Below are 22141 nucleotides of genomic sequence, written 5' to 3' on the forward strand. Positions count from 1 at the left end.
GTAAGAGCACATTATGGCAGGTGCATCCACTAAATTACACAGCTCAGTTTGCAGTTCATGGAAAGCAAAACAATTATGTGCAGATGCTAACTAACAACACACAGAAGAAAAATCCACAGATAAATCTAAGCCCTTTTTTCTCACACATGCTTGAGGAGAAGGAATGTTCACCCTAGGGACAAGTGTATTTTAATTCATCACTAAATGCCAATAAAAGCCATTTGCCCAAAATCTCAGCCTAAAGCAAAGAAAAAGATCTCTAAGAAATTTCCCCATCAGGATATACTAAAGACAATCTCAAACCTAGGCTGCCAAATCTACTCTCCCCTTTCCTATTTTATAGCTACCACCTAGGTTCTGCATTTGCTGTTATCTGTCATTTGGTAGGGAGGAATGTGTTGGAGAATTTTGCTCAGACATGGCTTGAAGGAAAAAAAAAATGGCCATGAAAATATACAGCTGATGGAAAACTAAAAGGCAGCTGTGAGGAGCAAATTCTCAAAGCCTGTTTCTGTAAACAACAAAGTTCTCAGGCACGTTATGTAAACAGCAGAAGTTCTCAGGTTGTTTTTAATAACAAGTAAATATCTTGTCCTTGGATAAGTTTTGGGAAAGCAAAAGTGACAAACATGAAGGCCTTGAGAACCATTCATATCAGGGTGAGAAAACAAATCTTGGTTTCAATAGGAATGTTCAGTAGATCTTTGAAACAAGAAATGCTTGATTTGACTTCCTATTGACTAATTTTAGTCAGAAACTATTATTATTCTTGAGATTAAAGAAAAGACTCCTGGGCCTCTAAACACTCCACTGAAGTACTGCCAAAGGAACTTCATATGGAATGGGCCTTGCTGCCATAATGTAGAAACTGTTTGAGTTGTCCAAAGTTTTCCACATTAGATGCAACAGCATGATTTTGTTTCCTTGTCTTCAGTCTGCCACTTCATAAATACAGAATTTAATCCAGTCCTTAACTTACTTTGATTTGCCTAGATATCAAGAAAAATTTCCAGTTTAGCCAGCAGCAGGCTGAAATTTATTGTTAGATCTTATACTGTTTGCTTTACAATGACTAATGCTATTGACTAATAGCAAAACAGCCTTCCAAAAGTAAAAAAAACCCTAAATGCTCTTTATCTTACATTTGTGATCCAGCAAAACATCAGGCATTTAAAACTTGAATTCATATTATTTCATACTATGAGAGTAGAGCTGAATTACCTAGGCTCCCATTAAACACTGATTTTTCACAAAAGCTGATATAAACATAAAATTCAACAGTAGTAGGAAATATACAATTTTTACTGCAAATGCATATTGACTAGTTTACAGCACACAAAAATATATAAATAAACAACATTAGCAAGGCCCAAAAGTATTTTGTGTTTGTTTCCTAAATTAAACCATCTGGGTATGTTTGCTAAATTGCATCTGAGGTGTCATCACATTCACAAATCTTTGATAGTAGTGGGGTAATAGAAAAAGAGTTGAGCCCTAAAAATCTTTAATAATTCTGGTTAAACCTTCTGTACATGAATAGCTGTAGCCTAGCATTTAGCTGCTTTTAATGTAAAAATTAACCATCAATTATTTATGTAATTTTACCTTACATAGGCTCAACACTGAAAACATTTTAACTTCAACATTTTAGTATCTTTAACTGATGCTACAGACCAACAACACTGTGAAAAAAGCATCCTCATATAAACTCATAAATCTTACCTCTGAGATGCTACACTGCCTGTCTCAGTTTTTGCAGGAATGAAACAACTCATCTTAATACCTTGCTATATACCAAGCTAATACCTTGCTTAACAGATAGCAAGGAGTGTCCCCCAAAAATACAGAATCAAAAGATAATCCAAATCTGAGACACCAAGGAAAAGGCACTTAAGAGTAATACTTACCCATCTGAATTAATTTAAACAGACGTGTACTAGTAACACTGAAATTATGAATTCTCTGAGGAAGATGGGAAGCAGATAAGCAAATGAGAAAATATAGCAAGCACATGGTGCCATTTTCCTCCTTTTCTCTGATATATTATTTGATAATTATTATGCTGCTGACAACTATAAATGGCAGAAAAATAGCATAAGGGGGGTAGCCATATGAATGGAAGCCCCATTGTTTTTCTTTTGCCACTCTACTTGTTTAGATCTGCGCAATCACATACATCATTCAATAAATCACAGAGCATTACACTTCCTCACACAAAAGGTTTTGTCAAAACTCACCAAATAAAGTTTTCAAAATTTTATTTTGCTGTAAGTCAAAAGCTTTTTTCCTTGTCTCAGACAGTTTTACCCTACAATGACCAGACGGCTCCTGACACAAATATGTCAGTATTTGGAAGCAGTAGGCTGCTTCCAAAACAGCTTTAAATTTAAAATTCTTATTAGTCATTGCCCCATTGAACTTAAAGCCTGGCTGACTTCAGCCAAAGCTGAAAAATAAATTTTCTCTCCCCTTGTCAATATGATAATGGAACAAAAAATAAATCATGATCAATAAAGTATGAATTTTTTACATCAATTTTAAAAATGCTTACAGCTGCTCCTACCTCCATGAGAAATGACCTTTTTGTATGGTTCAATGACTTTCATATCAATTCTCTGTTCTTGTTCTCCAATAACCACTGTTCTCCATAATCTGTTGTCCTCTCGCTCCTCTTCAGCAGAGTACTCAGGGATTGATTCAGACTCCTCCTGGGAAGCATCTTTAGCAGCAGTCTGCTCTTCTGAAAAGGGGAACTGTATGTATTACTGCCTCCTGATAAAGCTCTAAATATTTTTGCTGTTACATACATTTGAGATGAATGACTGAAATTAACTGCATTTTTACTGTACTGGTATAAATAAGAGCAGAATGACACATATTTGAAGTATACCGTTCTTTCTAAAACATTATCCTGTCTCTGCAGTCATAAGAACAGAATTCGAATTGCAAGTTAGTACGGGAGGTAACAGTAAACAAAGACAGAGTGAGATACATAATGACATACACAAGAGTACATAAAAAGCTGCATTCTATTTGAAAATACTAAGATCTATGAGAATTAAGAATAAACTCAAAGGAGCAATTTTAATTGACAAGAACTGAGGAACACAATGTTTCATAGGAGCCCTCAAACCTTTCTATGTGTTGGGTTATCTACAATGTGCCTCTCTGATTAAGGCTTCTTCTTCAACTACTACTAATACAAATTGAACATATGATCCTCAAAACACACTAGTTCATCATAATAATTAAAAAAGTTATCTATGAAATCAGGAATATGATAGTATACTGTATGTATACCACATATACTACATAGAAGGTACAGGCACATATCCATACATGTACTAACTATTACTTTTTAAAACTGAATTCTCCAATAAATCCTACCAATCATTTCACCAGATCTGTAACAAACACCAAGTTTCTCTAACCTGAAAAAAAAACCTAAAAAAGATAGGTTGAGCACAAATTTACTGTTACAATAGGACTAACAAAGTCTGAATTTCTACTGCTGCCTGTCTTGTATTTTCTGTCCATAATACAAAACATTACTACAGAATTATACTGTATATAATATATACTATATTATAGAAGATGCCCCTCTCTGAGGTAGATTCTCTCGTGTGCAATGAAATCTGATTCTATAAACAATTCTCTACTTCAACTAGTTCCTGCATGATGGAATCCTGAAAGAAAGGAGGAATATTTCAACCTCTTTCCTCACTGTCTAAGCAGCCAATGAGTTAAAAACACACTCAAATAAAATTGTATTAATGGTTAAAACAGGGATGGAAAATCAAGAAATAAATACATGTGCAAAAATAGTGTGACCATGTAAGCCTTTTGTTCCCTAAGAACTCCAAATGAGTTTGAGGAGATCTAAGGTTGGAAAAAAGGACAGTCTGAAAAAAAGTGGGGTTTTTCAAGTATAGTATTTCAAATTGCTTTAACAGCTGTTGCTCAGCAGATTATATACTGAGGAACTGAAGAATCTATTCATGCTTTCCCAGGGCACAATGCTCATGATGTTTAACAATAGCATTCAGCTTTGAAATACCACGTATTCTGTGACACTGTGGAATAAGCTTACTAAATGCATAACCCCACTACCTCCAAACCCAGGTATCTTAATGCAATTTTGTTGTCAGTTTTGCAAAGGTATTGTTGGTAGCAACATGAAAATTACACGCATACAGTCAAGTTATGCAAACTTTGGCAGCCCATTCCTGTATCCTGTATCCTCATACAGGGTCTCCACAGGACACTATTATGCAGCTCAGGTACTTTTAGATTAGACAGATGGGATTATCAACACAGCCTACAAAGACTGTCTGGTCAGCTGACTCCTTGTGAAATACAAAGAACATGACTGAGGCAGAGAAGTGTAGCTGGCAGAATTATGAATTATTTTTTAATAGAAATGGTACTAGACTGCCTCTCCCTGATGAAATAGCTCTCCTTTACTGCCTGGAGTGTTGATTTTGGAGAGGAAGATGCACCAGTGTGAAATTCACAAAGGAAATAAATATCTAATAAATAAAATAATAACCATTCTTACTTTATAAATATGCAGATTGGAGAGAAGGCCTTCACTGATACTCATGTATGGTTTTCAGAAATCAAATTTTTATGTAATCTAAATCAATAATCATAAAAAGCGCATTTCAGAGACTCGCATGGCTTGCGAAGGGAATGTTGGAATGCATGGTATTAGTGACTAAAAGCCACAACCTGTGAAATTGATGATCAACTAATCTCTGAACAAGTCAGGTGCTAGTTCAAGACAAGTATTTTAGTATTTCTGCTCTCATCTTCCATGCATATTGCAGTTGTGATAATTGTTCTTCACCATTCATTTGAAAAAATGGGTCTCAGTATTAACTTATAATACAAAGACATTTTTCAGTGATGAGGTGAACTCCTGAGCCATGGTAACAGTCTTGCTCTTCTCACTTGTCTTTTGCAGTTCAAAGGGACCTTCAGCAGTCTGATCATGACAAAAGTCACTGCTCTTTCTGGTCTCAGCAGATATGTTTTTCTCAGTGTTTACTTTTCTGGGTTTGGCAGCAGTTATAAACATTGAACTGTGGGAGATTACTGGTAACATCAAGATGAGTGCATACCAGCTAATAGTAGAGTACAGGAGTACAAAGATAACAAAGGCTATTTACCATGCAAATAAGCCATTCTGCACCGGTTCTTATGACTATAATCTTAGCTATCAAATTAACATTACACATAGCCAACTTCTTTTATTGCAGGCTTATTTTGATAATTTTTTTTTGGTCTTTTGTATTCTTTTCATGGCTCATCTTTTGGTTTTTTTTTTTTTTTTGTTTTGTTTTGGTCTTTTCTATTATTTCATGGTTCATCTCAGTCGAAGATATTTTTATTATTAACTATCTAAAACTACACAATTGTATAAATGTCACCAAAACCAGAGGGACCCTGGGCTCTTCACTTAAGAGTTTGGGGAAATTGGTCTAACTTTAAGAACCAAACAAATCATCACATTTAGAAAGCAGGAAAAAAAAAAACACTGGAAGGAAATTCCATCAATACAACTGCTACCAAAATCACTGGAGTTAAATTTAATTACCTGAGGGTTTAAAGGAAACATCTGTTCTACTGCAGACAAGAGACTTTTTCTCTCACATGGTAGTCACAACAGTCAAAGCATGTGAGCCTCTGTGTGTGTGTTAGCTTTAACCTTCACTGTAAAATCTTCTAACTATCAAGCAACTCATCACCACACTCTGCATCTACCCATAAGGAAATCATCCTCCTCATGAGAAGTAACATTAGAGATGCTAATGCATGACAGAGTACACAATAATGCCTCTTTGGCAATACCACTTAAAATAATGCAACTGTTCTTGTATGCTCCCTCCAGGAACCTCACTTGCATTAGGGAAAGTGAATGCATGGGAAAATTCAGTCTGAACTGATCCATTTTTAAAGTTTCTTTCTCCTCTTGGCTGTAAAGTGTTCACACTTGTTTTCCCCTCAAATAGCTTGTGTACTGTTTGTATTTACATCAGCAATTAAAATTCTTACATGTTGATGTTTTATAAGGTACTAGCAAGGAACGGGACACGAATATCCTTCTGAATAAACAGAAGAATATTGCTTAACACAGCAGGAATAAAAGTTAAAAAAATAGGAGACAGTAAAAATACCTAAAAATAAAAATGCCTAGCATTGATGAACCCTACATTTACAATGTAGACCATTACCTTGTCCAGCGTATTCAAAAGAGTCAGCTTCATCAGGAGTGTCAAGGTCATCTACATTAATGTCAATTTCATCGGGTGTATCCAAATTATCATCAGACAATATAGACCCTTCACTCTGGTCCAATGAGAGATTGATGTTTGGAGCAGTGAGCTTTATCCTTCTGGGCTGAGAACCATTAAGATCAAGCGAATTGGGAGGTTCTGAATAAAAGGAAAAAAAAAAGAACAAAAAAGAGAAGAAGAACTGTAGCTACTTCACATACAATTAATCTCCCAGGTACTCAAAAACTACCTTTAAACACAGTGGGACAGATCAATTCTAATAACACCATGACATTTAAGACCACCCAACACAAAATACAAATATTAGCATTAACGTTTAATGAAATGAAACAAAAATCTACAGGAACAGCAAATGGAGTTCAGAGCTCTTAAATTATGTTAAATCCTGAAACACTTTTTTGCAGTCATCAGACAAAATAAGGTTTTGAACATGCTCTGACCCACAATATTTAAGAGCTTGAAGGGCAAATATAAATAATTTGAGTTATGAATCAAGACATTGCTGAGTTCTGGGAAAATTTGTATGAGTTAAAAGCCATTGTAAATATTTATTTTCTTACGCATTCAGTGCTGATTTACAAATACTTACATGTTTAGCTTTAATCATATAATACCTTACTCAATACAGTAACAAATAAAAAAAATCTCTGAGTCTCTTAATCAGTCTTAAATAGAAGTAGTATTCAACAAGACGAGAGCTTGATATACCTTTGCTCCTTGCCTCTGCCTTGTATGGCACATTTCAAGTTGTTCTGCTTAGTTCACTTAGACAGAGGTCAATTACAAAATAAATAATACAGACTATTAAAACTTTACAAGGACTAAACAAGTGGTAACAATGCCCAAGAGAAAATGTCACACTGTAATTATCATTTCTCAAGTGAAGAAGAAAATTGACTAAATAAAGCAAACTCAATGCTTTTTTCTTTTTAACATTGAACTGATTCTTTACCAGCACGGAAATATCATTCTCACTGCATAATTAAATGCCACAGGAATAAGATGCAATTAAGAAAATAAGCAAGAGCTTTTCTCACCAGGTCTCATCTCCGCAGAACTGGGGCTTTGTACACCCTCAGCTAAGGGGATGTCCATTCCCGCATCCTCTTGTACCAATCTGAGAGGTAAATACAAAGTAAGATCTTAAAGAGATGTACAGCTCATGATCTTATATAGAACTGAAATTTCCTCCAACATAGCCAGTTCAGAAGCCTGAATAAAAAACTGATGTTGCAAACAGCAATATTTCTCATTTTGCATAAATGAAGATGGTCTTCAGTTATCAAGCTAATGCAAGACATCACTGCAAAGAGCTGCAGCTACTCTTCATGAAACAGTACATTCCTAACTGTATACACAGTTACGGTACAGTAAAAATGAGTAGGTTTTCCCTTTTATGATATTGTGAATCTTACAGCAATTCTGATCCAAACCAGTAATACTGATACAAGTAATCTGTCACACTGAAAAAGTTCAGAAAGTAAAAAAGGGAGAACCAAAACTACATAAAAGATTTTCAAAGACTAAATTGTTGCAAATATCTTACCTAGACCCCATTTTTAGGAAGATACCAAGAAATGATGTTTAACATACACAGTACCTACACACACATACATACAGACATACAAACATAAGACAAGGAAAAGGCACTAAGTGGTGAAAGTAGCAACAAAGATAGTTAAATGTTTAAAGAAAGTTGACTTGAACCGTTTTTATGTCTACTTGTTATTTAAATATTTTACTAAATACTTGCTGGAAGAACAGTTCAACCGTAAACAAGACACAACATTTTAACACTTTTAGCAGCTACCAAACTATCTGCAAATGTATGACTTCAAGAGAGTTTCATTTACTTTATCATAATACTTGTAGTATTTTATTCTGCACTACTGTTCCGAAATCTGTTTTTTTTTCCCTCACAAAAGCTGAAGAACAGACTCTTCTCTGAACTTTGACCAACAGAACTGTGATGAGATCAAAGCTAGTATTTTCCCTGCAATAGCATCAGCTAGCTATGTTTTGAATTATTCAAGTGACTCAGCTGAACAGATCTGAATAGGTGTGGCTTACTGCTCTTGCAGTTTCTTCCTGCCCACCCTTTCCCAATGAGGAGGACTACCCTCATTATTTGATTGTGTCCAGACAAGACCCTTTGGTCAATCACTGTTTCAAAGTGGGAGTATAGTTTCTGTGATTTATAGTCATTTCATATAAATTATATATAAATGTGCATACTTAGGGCTGCCAAAGGCTTCACTGTGCCTAAATTGAAATAGATCTTTACATCAAGCCCTGTGAAATCAAATTCCCAGTACAGACCAGCAAATTTTTTGATGAGACCAGAGAGAACACAGTTTTCTATGAGACCATAGTGAACACAGTTTAAAGCTAAGGTCAAACGTGTTTGTGCTGCTCAGCCTTCAACTAAGCCTTGTCTCTCAATAAAAACTGATTTTACTAATTTTGATTTTATCCCCACATACTGTATAGTATGTCTTTCATAAACACAGAGATGAACAGCCTAATGATTTTTACAAAACATATCAATTCTGGAATATGTTTAATCACTGTTAAAGAAGGCTTGAAACACTTTCTCTTAGGATACACAACAGACTAGTGAAGAAATTTGATGAAAGTATCCTGTTCATTAATAAAATGAAGGCACAAATTTCCTATAAGGTACCAGTTCCTTTTCCCCCCCTACTCTGTACAATTATCTGTATTCAGAAGTACTGACTACCACCACAACTTACATAGATAATGTAAATAAATCACTGGAATCTTTGGCATTTTTTTGTGTGTGTGGTTTTTATACAATCTGTAGTAAAATATGTGTAATGAAGTCTGATTTGTTCACAGGAACTAACTAGAGAGAAATCCTAATTAAAAAGAAGTGCTGTAAGTAACAGCTGGCTAAGGCAAATAACAGTAGTGGAAAGGGTGTGGGGAGAGCATGAATATTTCTAACCCATTTTAAATTCAGATTTGGATTGTATGTGAGGCTTTATTAACCTTTTAAAAATAAAACCATGAAGAGTTATTCAATTAAACCAGCTCAGGATTAGTTAGATGACGACTTATGGGTACTCAAGGGTTTATATTTTGGTTGGAAACAATACAATTTTGGTACTGTCATTCAAACAATTAATTTTTGATATTTCTTACAGCTTTATCAGACCAAATGGCAATTCTTTACCTGCACAACCTTTGGGAATTACTGGAGGAAAATATTTGAAAGGAAATATTCAAATCTGTGTGAAAAGTAAGGTAGAGCAGGACAGTGACATTTCAGGCTTTCTGTATTAAAAAGAGACATTTTTCTCTGTATTAAACTAAAAAATTGTTTAAGAAGGAAGATTATCCTTTCCTTTGTATGAAAAGAGCATGACTGAGTTTTATATACTCTATGCCTACAGAAACAGTAACAACTATAATCTGAAAGAAAGCTATTTCCCACAAGTAATTAATTCACAAATTTAGAGCTGCGTAACATTTTTGCAATGCCCAGAACAGATTTATCTTAAATAATGATGTTTCTAGGATTACCTAAAGACTGCTTTTCTCCCTGTGGCGTCTTCTTTTTACTTTTTTTTCAACATATATGTACTTGAATTGGTATTGTAGCTTTCTCTAGGGCCTCTTACACTTTCACAACAAAATTTTGAGGTATTTTTCTTCTTTCAATGGGACAACTGCAGCTGAGTTAAATGAAAATTTTTTATCATATTTGTGAAGAAGAGTACATTTTTAGGTATTAAAAGCTGCAGGTGAAACCCTTGTTTGAATTTCTTATAAAATTCAGCTACAAGCAGTATACTCAAAAAATACCCCTACTACTGGATTACAGTTAAACAGCATCAGAATTTGTTGAAGAATTTCTAACTTTATCTTGTTGACACAGTGTTTTTAATGTCAAAAATCTGTACTGTTCATATTGGGTTATTAAATTTGGAAAGTAAGACTCTCTGGTCCTACAAGAACTGGGTCAAAGCAGGAATTTAAACAGTTCAGTTGCCAAAAGCATTGCTGACACTAGGTTCTCCATTTTATCTTCAATTACATAAAATGCTATTGCCTTTCAGAAGCTTTTTAGCACAGATTAGGTTTCCTGGGTTTTTTTGGTTCATTATTTTTAATTGTGTCAGGTTCTTATGTACTGTCAAAACCAGTCAACAGGCTTTTTGGAGAAGAGAAAGTCTGCCTTGGGAGCTAGTCTTATTTTTCCAAATCCTTTGTGCTTTACCCAAAGACATTAAAGATTCCTTGCCAGACACACACACATACCTTAGGTTCAGTGAAAGTTCTTCATTTTCATATGCCACAGTCAATATTTCACTCATAACTTAACAGATAATACAGGCATATTTAAAATGGTATTTAAACATCTGTGATATTGTGCCCCAACACACGGCTTCAGAATTGCTGTCACAGGGAGAATGAGGAGCATATGGATAAAGATTGTTTTCTACAGACACAGCTTCACATTTTTTGATGGATTTTGAGAGCATGTTCTGCTGAGCAGCTCAGCACCTTGCAGAGAAACTTCTGGGTGTGCAGAAGCTCTCAACAGATCTCAGCAGGAACCCCAGCAATGGAAGTCAGACTCCAGAAACTTTAAAATAGGCAACTGCCTCCTCTTCCTTTCCCACAGACTACTTCATATGCTTTCAAAATTCTGGCTTATAAAACTCCTTGCCTTGCCTTAAGGGTGCAGCTTGGAACATGGATGATGTGGACAAAAATATTAAAGAAAGATATATTTTTTAATCCCCTTTTAATGAATGCTTCTATTGAAGAAATAAATTAAGTTACTTTAGAAAGTCCATTTTATTCAGGTATGATTTACTGGATTGATAAAAAAAGGATCTCGGAACAGAGGTCAAAGTCAATTAAGGTTTTTTGTGTCATAAATGACTTCTTTTATGTTGTACACAGACCAGTCATTTAAGGATCAGCTGCACTGGGAATCAAGTTACTGATTATTTGCTCTGATATTCAGGTCTATGATCTTGTTCAGAAGCAGCTGAATCCCCCTCATTTCTCAAAGGCAGATCAGAGACCGATACCAAATTCATTTGAAAGGAGGAGACGCGGGAGGCTGAAATACTTTCCTTTCTCTTTTTGGTTCACACATTCTTACAGCTCAATAAATTAATAAGCTTTAAATAATTCTTAACGCCCTCTCAAATCAGTATTTCTCAAAATTCAAGTTATCCTTCCTGACTTTTCTAGGTACAGCAGCATTCTGCTATTTTGGAAAGAGCAGCTTTGAATATTCACAGCAATATGTCGTAATCCCTATGGGCTGTGTTGCCTCACCCTTGTGTCATCTGTGATCTATCACCAGTTTCCCAAGTTGCTCTGCAGCTATTATTATCAAGAAGTTAATTTCTTTAGTCTAAAACAAGATATGCTTCTAATGCACTGCTTTGAATAAATACCTACAACGTGCAAAAGAGATCAACATTAATCCAGTTGTGACTGTCACCACAATTTATTCAGCAGTTGGACTTCAAAATGTACAAATTTTCTTATTTTCTTTACTCATCATTGCTGATGTTTCATCTCAAGTGGAGCCCACAACCGCCAGGCACTTTTCCTAGACAAGTAAATCATGTTTCCTCCATGCTGTTCCCTTTATGTAGAGAAATAAAGTTATTCTTAAATTTTCACAAGATTCAAAATTTTATAAAGTTTCAAAACATGATGAATCAAAGAAATAACATGGATGAAATCACCTTTGTGCATATTAATACATGCTTGGTTTGGATACTAAATGTGAAGAGGGGAGATGAAGTGCAGTGGAAAGGTTATTCAGAGGTTAGGCATTTAGGCTTTTTTCATCTTCTCAAATTCCACATATTATGCAGGTATACCCCGGTTTTGAATGAAGTAAGAGTCCTGCTGATAGACCACTTTCTCACTAATTTTGCAGAAAAATTGAGCTGCATTGAAGAATAATGCAGGAAGTGAAATTATAGGTACAAAACAAGTAGGGGAACTTAAACTCATTGAGTTACTTTGGCAGCACACAGGCAGCACAAAGTTCTTCTCCTTTGAACCCATCCCATCCCCACTCTGTGACACCACCCTTATGCAATTACTGAGCCCAGGAAAATAGAAAGGAGAGCTTGAGGGACTGGAAATGAGAATATTTTCCTTGGAAGGTATGAAAAAGCCCTTGGCATTTATCCAGTAATGCCTGTCTACTGAGTCTCAGCTCAGCTCTGTCTGAAAGTGCTTTAGCATTAAGTGTTTTGCCAGAGTATGCAGTATCTTGTGTAAACCCATCTCTGGCCTGCTTGATGGGTCTCACATAATTTTGATCACCCCACCTGGAAGATGTCTAACTTTTTGTAGACAAAACAAGAATTCCTTCCTACTAAGAAGCAATGAAAAGCCTTAGAAGAACCTAAAGCAATCATTCAAACACTCCACCAACTGCAATTTACATCAAGAATATGTTTACACAAAATGTTTTCTTATTGCTCCATTCCTCTTCAGTTTACAATTATGGAAATACATATAAATTTAGAGCCAAAATATGTTACTAAATACAGGATTTTATGAGGGGTGTTTTGCTATCACCCATCTCTGTAGCTGCCTTTCATGGTTTAAGCTGAGCTGGCAGCTAAGCATCTCAAAGACACTCACTTTTCGCCATCCCAGTGGGATGGAGTGGAAAATACAAAGTTAGACTTGGGGGTTCAGTGAGGAACAACACAATTGCTCAACACTCACCGAGCCATGCCAAACTCCATCCCCGAGCCAGGATCGGTCCCGGTTCCCCCTTTGCTGGGAACTCCTCAGACTGCACACAAGGCACGATGCTCTGCGATAGCTCGGGTCAGCTGCTCCAGCTATGCTTCCTCGTGGCTTCCTGTGCACCTGCTTGCTTGCAGGGCATGAGACACCAAAACTGTCCTTGACTTAGGGTAAGCTTTACTTAGCAGCCTCTAAAACATCAGTGTGTTATCAACATTATTCTCATACTGAATCCAAAACATAGCACCGTATCAGCTGAGAAAAAATTAACTCTATGCGCCAGTCAAAACTAGGACACTACTCCAACATTCATCTCACCTGATATAAAAGAACAGCAAAACCCATTCTGTTAGCACAACTAAACACTTCACATATTATTTAATTTTTAAAAAAGAAACTGTTTTGCTGTTTCACATTTATATCCAAACAGCATATCTTTTGCCTTCTTTCATAGACTCCACACTCGTGGCTTGTAATTTCTGCACCATTTCTGTTCAGAAAAGATATTACAGGTTTATAGACCATCACTAGAACAGCATTTTTAAAAAGAACAGCAAATGTCTATTTCCTGCTTTTACTACTTGGAGTGCTCAGAGAAGAAAGTCAGTCTGTCTATCATGTTCCTGTTGTAGATGTAACTCCATAAACTATTATAACTGAGATGTGTTATGTCCAAGACCCTTTACACTGCTGGACTAACAACAAATCCGAATATAATCCACATGTGTTTGAGTTTTGATGCTTGTCATCCCTGGCTACACAGGCAGCAATTTTCTGCAAAGTCAGAGAAATGTTGGACATACTTCCGTAGCAATTGTGTCTACAGCCAACAGGAGATGCTTTAAGAAATACAGTGTTAATATTTGAATTTCAGAAATAACAACTGACAAAATACTGGGCTTTAGTGTGAAGAAACTTTGATGAAAATACACAAGAAGAAATAGAGAAAGAAAGCAAGAACATCAGTCCCCAAAAATCCAAATGGATTGTGCACTAAGAGATAAAGAAACCCATGAGCATATGTACCCACTAAATCCAAAATTACTTCCTCTAATTAGTCCCCTGCTACAAAACTTTCAGACAATAAATAAGAATTTATGCAGACACCTATTCAGAGACAAAAGAGACTGCAGTGTGATTTTTTTAGGTTGAGCAGAATTAATGATCTCTAAACTGTAGAAGTGTATGCAACAAATCAAAGTGACATACACTGTGTAAGATTTAGTCAGTATCAATCAGAGATTATGCTTCAGCTCTACCCATATACCAAGAAAATGAGTGTATTGGAAGGAATCCACTCCAGGATATCTGAGACTATAAAAAAGTAATTACTTTTACTCACAGCTGCGTAAAATAATTATACTGTATACAGGTGACTTGTAAAAATGGATTAATTTTATAATCTCCCAAGACCTGAATTTAGCAACCATATGTTAGAAATTAGCAGTGTTTCTATTGCTATTTATTTTGTAGCTCTTAATCACAAATTAGTTTAGGAAAAATCTATAGATTGAGCACTATAATTTATGCATAGCATGAGACTTTTATTCCCACATCTGTATGAAAAGGAAAAGAAAATAAAAAAGCTGAGGTGGTTTGTTTGAGCCAAAAGGTTTATTAATCAAACATCTGTGCAAATGCTAACTCATCATTGTCATACTGCTTGCTGCCCAGTAGATTACATGCTCATAATCATATTTTACAGAAATGTATGTCATTTATGAAAGCCACAGAATAAGCCATAGCTAAATATTAGCAAAAATCCTAAGTTCCTTGATTTTGATACTTCAGTTTTCAAGTGCTACTATTTTGCTCCATTTTCAGCATGGGAGTTGAATGAAAAGGGTAGGCATAACAGTAAGAGGCAATATTCTTTCTATAGAAAAATCCTTATACAGCCACAAGATTTGAAAACATGTTAAAATTCTCACTTAGAGCCACTGAGTACATTTTTAACCATTCTTTATTAAAACATTTCCTAGTCTCCAATCAAATTCATTGTTTAGTGTCTGTTTATATACCCATCTTTTCCCTTGTTCCTCTTTTTTAACTTATACTATAATCCTTATTTTATTCCAGGAAGCCTGTCATAGTGGTAGGCTCTCCTGGCTCCTCATATCAGATTAAGACTGCTAAAAAAAAAAGTTGCAATTCTTAAGCATATGCTGCTGCTTTCACTGCTGCTAGGTGGGCACACACTGCCTGTCCTGACCCTTTGCCAGCTCCCTCCCTGTGTCCCAGCACAGGAGAAACAGGAAAAGCCATGGAGGGATGCAGAAAGCCATGAAGGGACAAATCCAAGTAACAGGGATAATGGATTTCACTAGGCTATTTCATCAACCTTATGTACATGCCCATGGATCAGGCAGGCCTACGGAACAGATCCAGGGCTCCTGCCTTCCTCAATTGTGTGACTTCCAGACACATGAAATAAAAATGCATCTTAATATAAAATGAGGGAAATTGGAAGTTCCAAACATAAATGTCTTGCCGACATGGGGACTTAGAAATGCAAGCCAGACTGATGCTGCCAGCAGCAGATCCCAGTCTCCAAAACCACATAACAATTTCATGGCATAAACAAGGACAGAAGACAATTCTGTAGGTGGTGCTTTTGGAATGCATGCAAATAACAGCACTGTCTCCAACTATGCCTCTTACAGAGAAATGCAGAACCTGCTGGGTTCCTAATACTACCATTTTAATAATATTCTCTTTAGGCAATATTCTGTATGCAAAAGCAGAGAGTAATAAATTCTAAGGCAGAAGTAACATATCACTTAACACCTATTTCTTTGCTTAGCATTGCACTTGTATACCACCATGTAGTTCTGCACTAAGAGCAGGGATTGTTCTCTGTTAGGTGCGTAGATCAGTGCTCATTAATCTTTACTGTAACAATGGAAAATCAGCAGAATTAACAACACAAAGTTGGGGAGTTTATGTGGAGTTTATGGGTGCTCCTCCATCAATATTGAAAGATCACAAGGTCCAGCAATATGCTGTGTACATTCAAAGCAGTATTAGCATTTAGAAAGCATGTTTCTGATCTCTTAAGAGATGTTGTTAGTATTCCACAGATAATATTTCACATATCTAGATGATTTGTTAATCAACAACCACTCTTGAACAAACATTACAAATGCAACATGGTAATGCCAGCAGAGAAAGCAGAAATTAAATCAATCTAATTCAAAAGATCCATAAGCACAACCTGAAAATACATTTTCTTTTTAAGTGGTATTTTTAAAATTTATTAAGATGCTAGGGACATGATTCCTACCTTCCACTCTCATTGAGCAATTAATTATTCCCTGAGAAAACTCAGGTTTAGTTCCTAACTTTTAAACCAGTTTCTCTTCCTGAATGTGTGGCTCACAGTGACCATTTTCCTGCCATACTGTCCTGTCAGGACCTATCAGCAGAATACCTGCAGCTCCAAACTATTTCACTGGCATGTCAGAAGCACTTGAAAAAGCAGGGTGCACCTTCCACCCAGTGCAGCCATCTGCACTTTCAGGAAGTATGCTAATGATTTGAGAGCAATTAACAGGGGAGAGGTTGCAGGATCAGAAGCCAAAAAATCTTCAGAAAGTTTTAAATTTTATACCCCACTGGATTTGTCTATTCTCGACTGGACTTGTGGAAAATCCCCTCCAACTATAACAATCTACACTGTATCACGCACATTTGTTTCCAAATGAAAACATGCTAAAATGCCTCTCACTGCTCTTAACCATTATTCAAAACCATTAGTTCTGAAACTGAGCTAGTACCTGAACTTCAGTGGCTATTTCTCTTTACCACTTGGTTTTTCTGTAATATTGGCAATTTCTTGCATTGCTTAATGGACTTGGTTCTCTGCACGTCCGGATGATGACATGTACAGTGCTGATGACACTTATTACCATCCTAAACTAGGCTAGAACAAAATGCTTTGACAAAGCATCTTACAACAGCTGAAGTATCTCTTGACCACAAATGCGATGATGACTTTTAGAGCTGCTAATTACAAGAACTCACTTAACATCAAGATGCATAGATTTTTTTTTTCATCCATCCATTAAAGCATTAGCATTTTTCTAATAATCTTCTGATTTCAAGATCAGCTTTGGACAATATGCTGATAGACAGGAAAAGATACCTGGAAAGTTTTTTTTTTATATATTGTATGACTTCTATCTTTTTTTCCCCTCCTACTGCTTTTCTCTGGTCCTATTTATCATCTCATTTCCTATCCTGAAAATATTTCTATTTCCTCAATACCTTAAATATTGTTAAATTCTTTGTCTTCTTTTCTCACATCTGTGTCACTGTACTGCCAAATGTCTATCATCTTTTCCACATAACTGATTTAGAATGTTCAATGTTACTGTAATTTAGATTCCTAGGTGACCTACTACAAACTTAGGAATAACCAACAGCTACATTTTCCCAGTCTTGGCTATGGGTGACCTAAAGAAAAGGCTCTGAAAAGGTGTTAATGTCAAACTTACTGCCCCTCAAAGCTGCAGTTGTTGGAGATGCAATTAATAATAGGGGAATTTAACTGACAATGCAGAATATGGAGTGGGAATTTTAGCCAGAAAATTTAAATGGAAATTTCCTACAGAGTGTAAACTGGTAACTGAAATGAATTCCTATCCATACTGCGAAATTATCAGCTTGGGAAAAATAAATAAGTCCCAAACATGAGCCAGGGAAGGCTCCTAATCAGGGCACACAAGCTCTACAGAAGCAGCTAAACTGGAAAACATGGAAGCTTGCTCTGGCAAGAGGTTTTAGGAGCAGGAAAGATTGTTAAACCCTGCAGCTGGCAGGCCTACAAGGCGTATGCAAAGAGAGATGGGAGATGCAGAAAGCCACCAGTTATCTTCAGAAGCAGAACTCTGTCACTGAGTTGGAAGTGCCTCAAGAAGCAGCAGGAAGATAAAAAACAGCCCAAGTGTGGGAAAGAGGAGTAATGTCAGTCATAGCAAAAATGCTGTGAAAGAGTCAGAGTGACAGGAAATGCCAGACTAAGTAAGTAATATTCAGAAGGAGAGAAAATGGGGCTCCTTCATCCTCAACATGGCACTTACATATTGCAGCTATGGAAATACGTAGACAAGGTTAGCTATATGCTCTACCTTCAACAAGCCTGCAATGTGGAATTCTGCTGGGCTACAGCCCAGCAGACAGCTCTTTAGAGTCTGCTGCCAGTGTGTAGGACAGGTTTCACCTGATAGCCTAAAATAAAAAAGTCCCATCTGCTGCTGTCATAGATTTTTCACAGGTGCAAGGCTGTAGATAAGACCACAAACTACAAGATATACTAAGAACTAATAAAGAGTTAATTCTTAAAATCCTGTAACAGCGAAACCACTTTCTTCAATGCCCAAAGGAAAAACAAAGTAGATAAACTATGAAATCTGTCAAGCAACTGGAATGTCACTCCCACCTTCCCCTGCTTCAGTATTATTTGTTGTTGCAATAGCGCTGTCATTTTCTAGGTATTTTTACAGGACGTGATAGGAAGTGTCTCCAATACTGAAGACACTACAGTGATTAAAAAAAAAAAGCCTTACAAATTCTCACAGGTGCTTTCAAAATCATATTCTCATCTACTCGTTTTCTCTTATTAAGTTTGCAAGCTGCACCTTTTGCCCAAACAAAGACTGGAGTTTTAAGACAGCGGTTTTTTTTTTCATCTGCCTTTTCCTACAGATATATATACAGATTTACAAGCTGTAAATAAAACTGTTCTCTGATTATTGCTGAATTCTATACAGAGATGCCACAAAACTGCAACAGACTGCTTGTAGCAGGATCTAAGTTTTTAAGTAGTGAATGTATGCAAAAACTAGATTTGTCTCTAACTACATGAATTTTCTACTATCCAGATTTATGCAAAGCCAAATAAAAAAACCAGACTAATCAAAGCCAGGAAAGAAAAGGCTACTTTAGATCTTTATACATCCCTACCCCACATGAGATATCAGTGAGGAGCATTGCTGAGAGTGAAAGAATGAACATGGCAGCCCTGGCAGAAAGAAATGTTTCACAGGGTAAGGATTGGTGTGCATTGTTCCCTGCTCTGACCTCCACAGTTATTTTAATGCCTCCTGATAGTGCTGCTAGTGCTGTGCGCATCCTCCCTTTCTCAAAACAGCTTTGCTTTCCAAGTAAATATACATAAATCCAGAAATTACATCGCTGCCGGCCCATCCTTCCCTTTCCCAGCCCCATTCAAAGAATTCTGCTGAAGAAGGAAACAAGCCTGCACACATTTCCTTTCAATGTTGCTTTAAGTAGTCAATACTTGTACATTCTATATATTTCAATGCCTCCTGTATATCACTATCATCCCTATCATTCATGTGCTTACCATACTTGGAACTGAAGAATATTTTCATTCCTTCGTCACAGACAGAAAAGCAAGTAACTGAATGAGCTGAATCAAGCTCCTATAATTAAATTTACAAAAAAATACTGCCCGCACAAACCAACTTTTGCAGTAATTGAATCTCTTACCACTGAGATTACTGCTGCATCCTTCATCAGTTAACCTTCAAAAATTACATATACTGTTCACTGCAACATTTTAAGAGGACATTGCAAAAAATTCAAAAATCATACGCTTCAGTTGATAGGGAAGAAAACCCCGAAACTATAATGCCAAGTAGCCTACAATGAGAGCTCTCACAAACAGTGGAGTTACCAGTAATTAAGCACTTCTAAAAGCAAGATATATGCGGCAATGCCCTTTCATCCTTTTTTTCCCATTGTATCCTCAGAGCTAGGCAAAAAAAGCTGAAAATAATCCAGCACATTAGGTGATTGTGCAGTGAAGTTTTGTTTTCTAATTATAAATGTCTGTGCTCAGACAAAAGAAATCCTTCTGAACTGATGTAAGCTCCTCTCATAAAGAGCTGCAACAGAATTAAAATACAGCTGCCCTGTTTTCAGTAATGAGGTCCGGAGCGCTTTGCATCATGCTGACTAGCATTTACCCTTTTTCTGTCTGAAGTAACTGCAATAAAGAGCTGTTAATCAGAAAATCTTCTGCACATCTGCCGCTCGGAGCCAAGAGATGCTTACCTTCTGAAGACTCGAAAAGGCCTCTCTACTGCAAAAATAGTAAAGATGCTTCACTGCTGCACTTCAGCATCCCTCGTTCCCTAGCAGTTTACTAGGAATACAGATCCTCCACCATTTTCTTGTCACGTGGGTAGTGGTACTGCTAAATAAGGGTGATCACCTGCCTTCACAAAGCAGCTACTGGGCTTTGCTTACAGGCGCACTTCAATGAAAGCAGAGCTGTGCTTCCGCCGTGAAAATTACAATTCTTTTTCACATTCCCTGTGGCGCTTCGTCGGAACATCATCAAACTTTGATGCAGTGAGTCAGCCGGCGGCAGCAAAAAAGCTCCCTGCTGCTTCATTTCACTGCCTGAGGAAAGCTTATGCTGCGACTGCATGACAAAAGTTACTTTGGATCCAACTTATCTCAGCCCTCATTTCTGTTTGCATTGATGGCTATAGAGTACGTGCACATTCAGACAGGGTTTGCATAATTTTTTCAGTTTGCAATTTAGCAATGGGAATGCAGGAGCAAATTTAAACAAAAAAAACCAAAACACCAACAACCACCAGTTCAGAAGGCACGGCAGATTCTGAAAACACAAACTACGTGCAGCAGGAAACAATGCCCACAGCGTGTGGTCCTGATTGTACTTCTTACAGAAAGAAAGGATACTTCTTCCCAGGCAGTGCAGTCTCACAGTCTCATTTTATAAAAATCTATTGCGAGCAGGGTCCCTAAAAAATCCAGGTTCCTCTCCAAATGCAAAACAAATCCCCACAGCAAGGCAATAGCCCCTAAGACAGCCTAACTTTCATCTGGTTTCCCTCTTCATATTGCACAGATCCTCCTGGAAAACAATGACAACGGGAGAAGATTTCACGTCAAACTGCTTAGCCAGAAACAGTCAAAAACAAAGAAAAGCCTAACCTAATTTTCTCTTTTCAGTACAGCTCCATGCACAGCTACAGCATAGTGTATATTACAATTCAGTGGCTTCCAGCTTGTACTTCATGATATTAGTAATCCTACAGAGAAAGGGGTCATTATCTGCCACACATATCCTGGTAAATCAGTCATAGATGGTATTTTAAAGGAAAACAGATAAACACAATGCATTTCAAGAAATTTAAAAATCATCACCAATAAGAAAATACACTTCCAAAGAGGACAGTGCTGCAGACACGTCAACTTTGATGTTTCTGTCACCTAGGTGTATGTAAAATTTCCAGTGATGGTGATGTTTCTTGCACTTTTTCAACTGGCCAAGATTTATTTCACTTAAAATCAAAAGTCCATAACCATTAATCATGGACCCTAAAGTCCATAACTCCTGGACTTCCTGTATCCAGGAAATAAAGTTATGAAGTATTTATGTACAACAGAAGTCATTGGTAGCAAGATTACAGTGAAGCTGTGAAATCAGTAATGTGGCAGAAAACAAGGTCTTAATTCTCCACGTGCAGAGTGCCACAGAATATTTTTGAGATTTTAGGATGCTATTGAAGAAGCTTCCCTGTCTGACCATGCAGGAGCCATTCTGGCAGTCACACTCACAGCACCTGAGCTGGGACCCCACACTCACACGGTCAGACCAGGTTTCCTCACTGGTGCAACCCCGCGCTTCCCATAGCACAGTCTCAACCCTTAAAATAACCTAATCATGGTGCAACAACAAAAGAACAGCTTGAGGTGGGTGCCTCTGAGGAAGGACCCGAACACAGCAATCTCTGGGCTTTTACGCCCTCACAGTCTGTGCGTGCAAAATTCTGGGGGTCACCCAGCAGCGTCATCAGCCCCTGCTGTGTCTTTCAGTGTCCAGTCCCTTGCTGGCACAACACTTCCCCATGGTGCCCTTCGCTGTGCAAAGGCCAGAACCAGCTCATGGACAACTCATCCTTAGCAGATGCTCTGCTGGGACCCCTTACCTAACCGAGGCTCACTGCCAAAGTCAGCTCTGTGTGAACAGGGTTAAGGTTTCAATGCTTGTTAACACTTCAGGCTAAAGTCTCTTG

At 37.0% G+C, this 22141-nt stretch overlaps 1 protein-coding gene across 6 annotated transcripts in view; it reads right to left on the reverse strand.

Moving 5' to 3' along the window:
• Positions 1-22141, reverse strand: part of PRUNE2 (prune homolog 2 with BCH domain) — a 133253-nt gene that overhangs the window by 18866 nt on the left and 92246 nt on the right. For 5 of the 6 annotated variants that reach the window (XM_063180581.1, XM_063180577.1, XM_063180580.1 and 2 more), the window contains exons 10-12: positions 7337-7416; positions 6237-6437; positions 2564-2740 (exon numbers count right to left, since the gene is read on the reverse strand). In XM_063180581.1, coding sequence (XP_063036651.1) covers positions 2564-2740; positions 6237-6437; positions 7337-7416 — 458 coding nt within the window. Of the gene's footprint in view, positions 1-2563; positions 2741-6236; positions 6438-7336; positions 7417-20144; positions 20330-22141 lie in introns of those variants that run through there. The other variant, XM_063180582.1, reaches the window with a different exon arrangement.

Source organism: Melospiza melodia, chromosome Z (genome assembly GCF_035770615.1).
Source record: "Melospiza melodia melodia isolate bMelMel2 chromosome Z, bMelMel2.pri, whole genome shotgun sequence".
NCBI lineage: Eukaryota > Metazoa > Chordata > Aves > Passeriformes > Passerellidae > Melospiza > Melospiza melodia.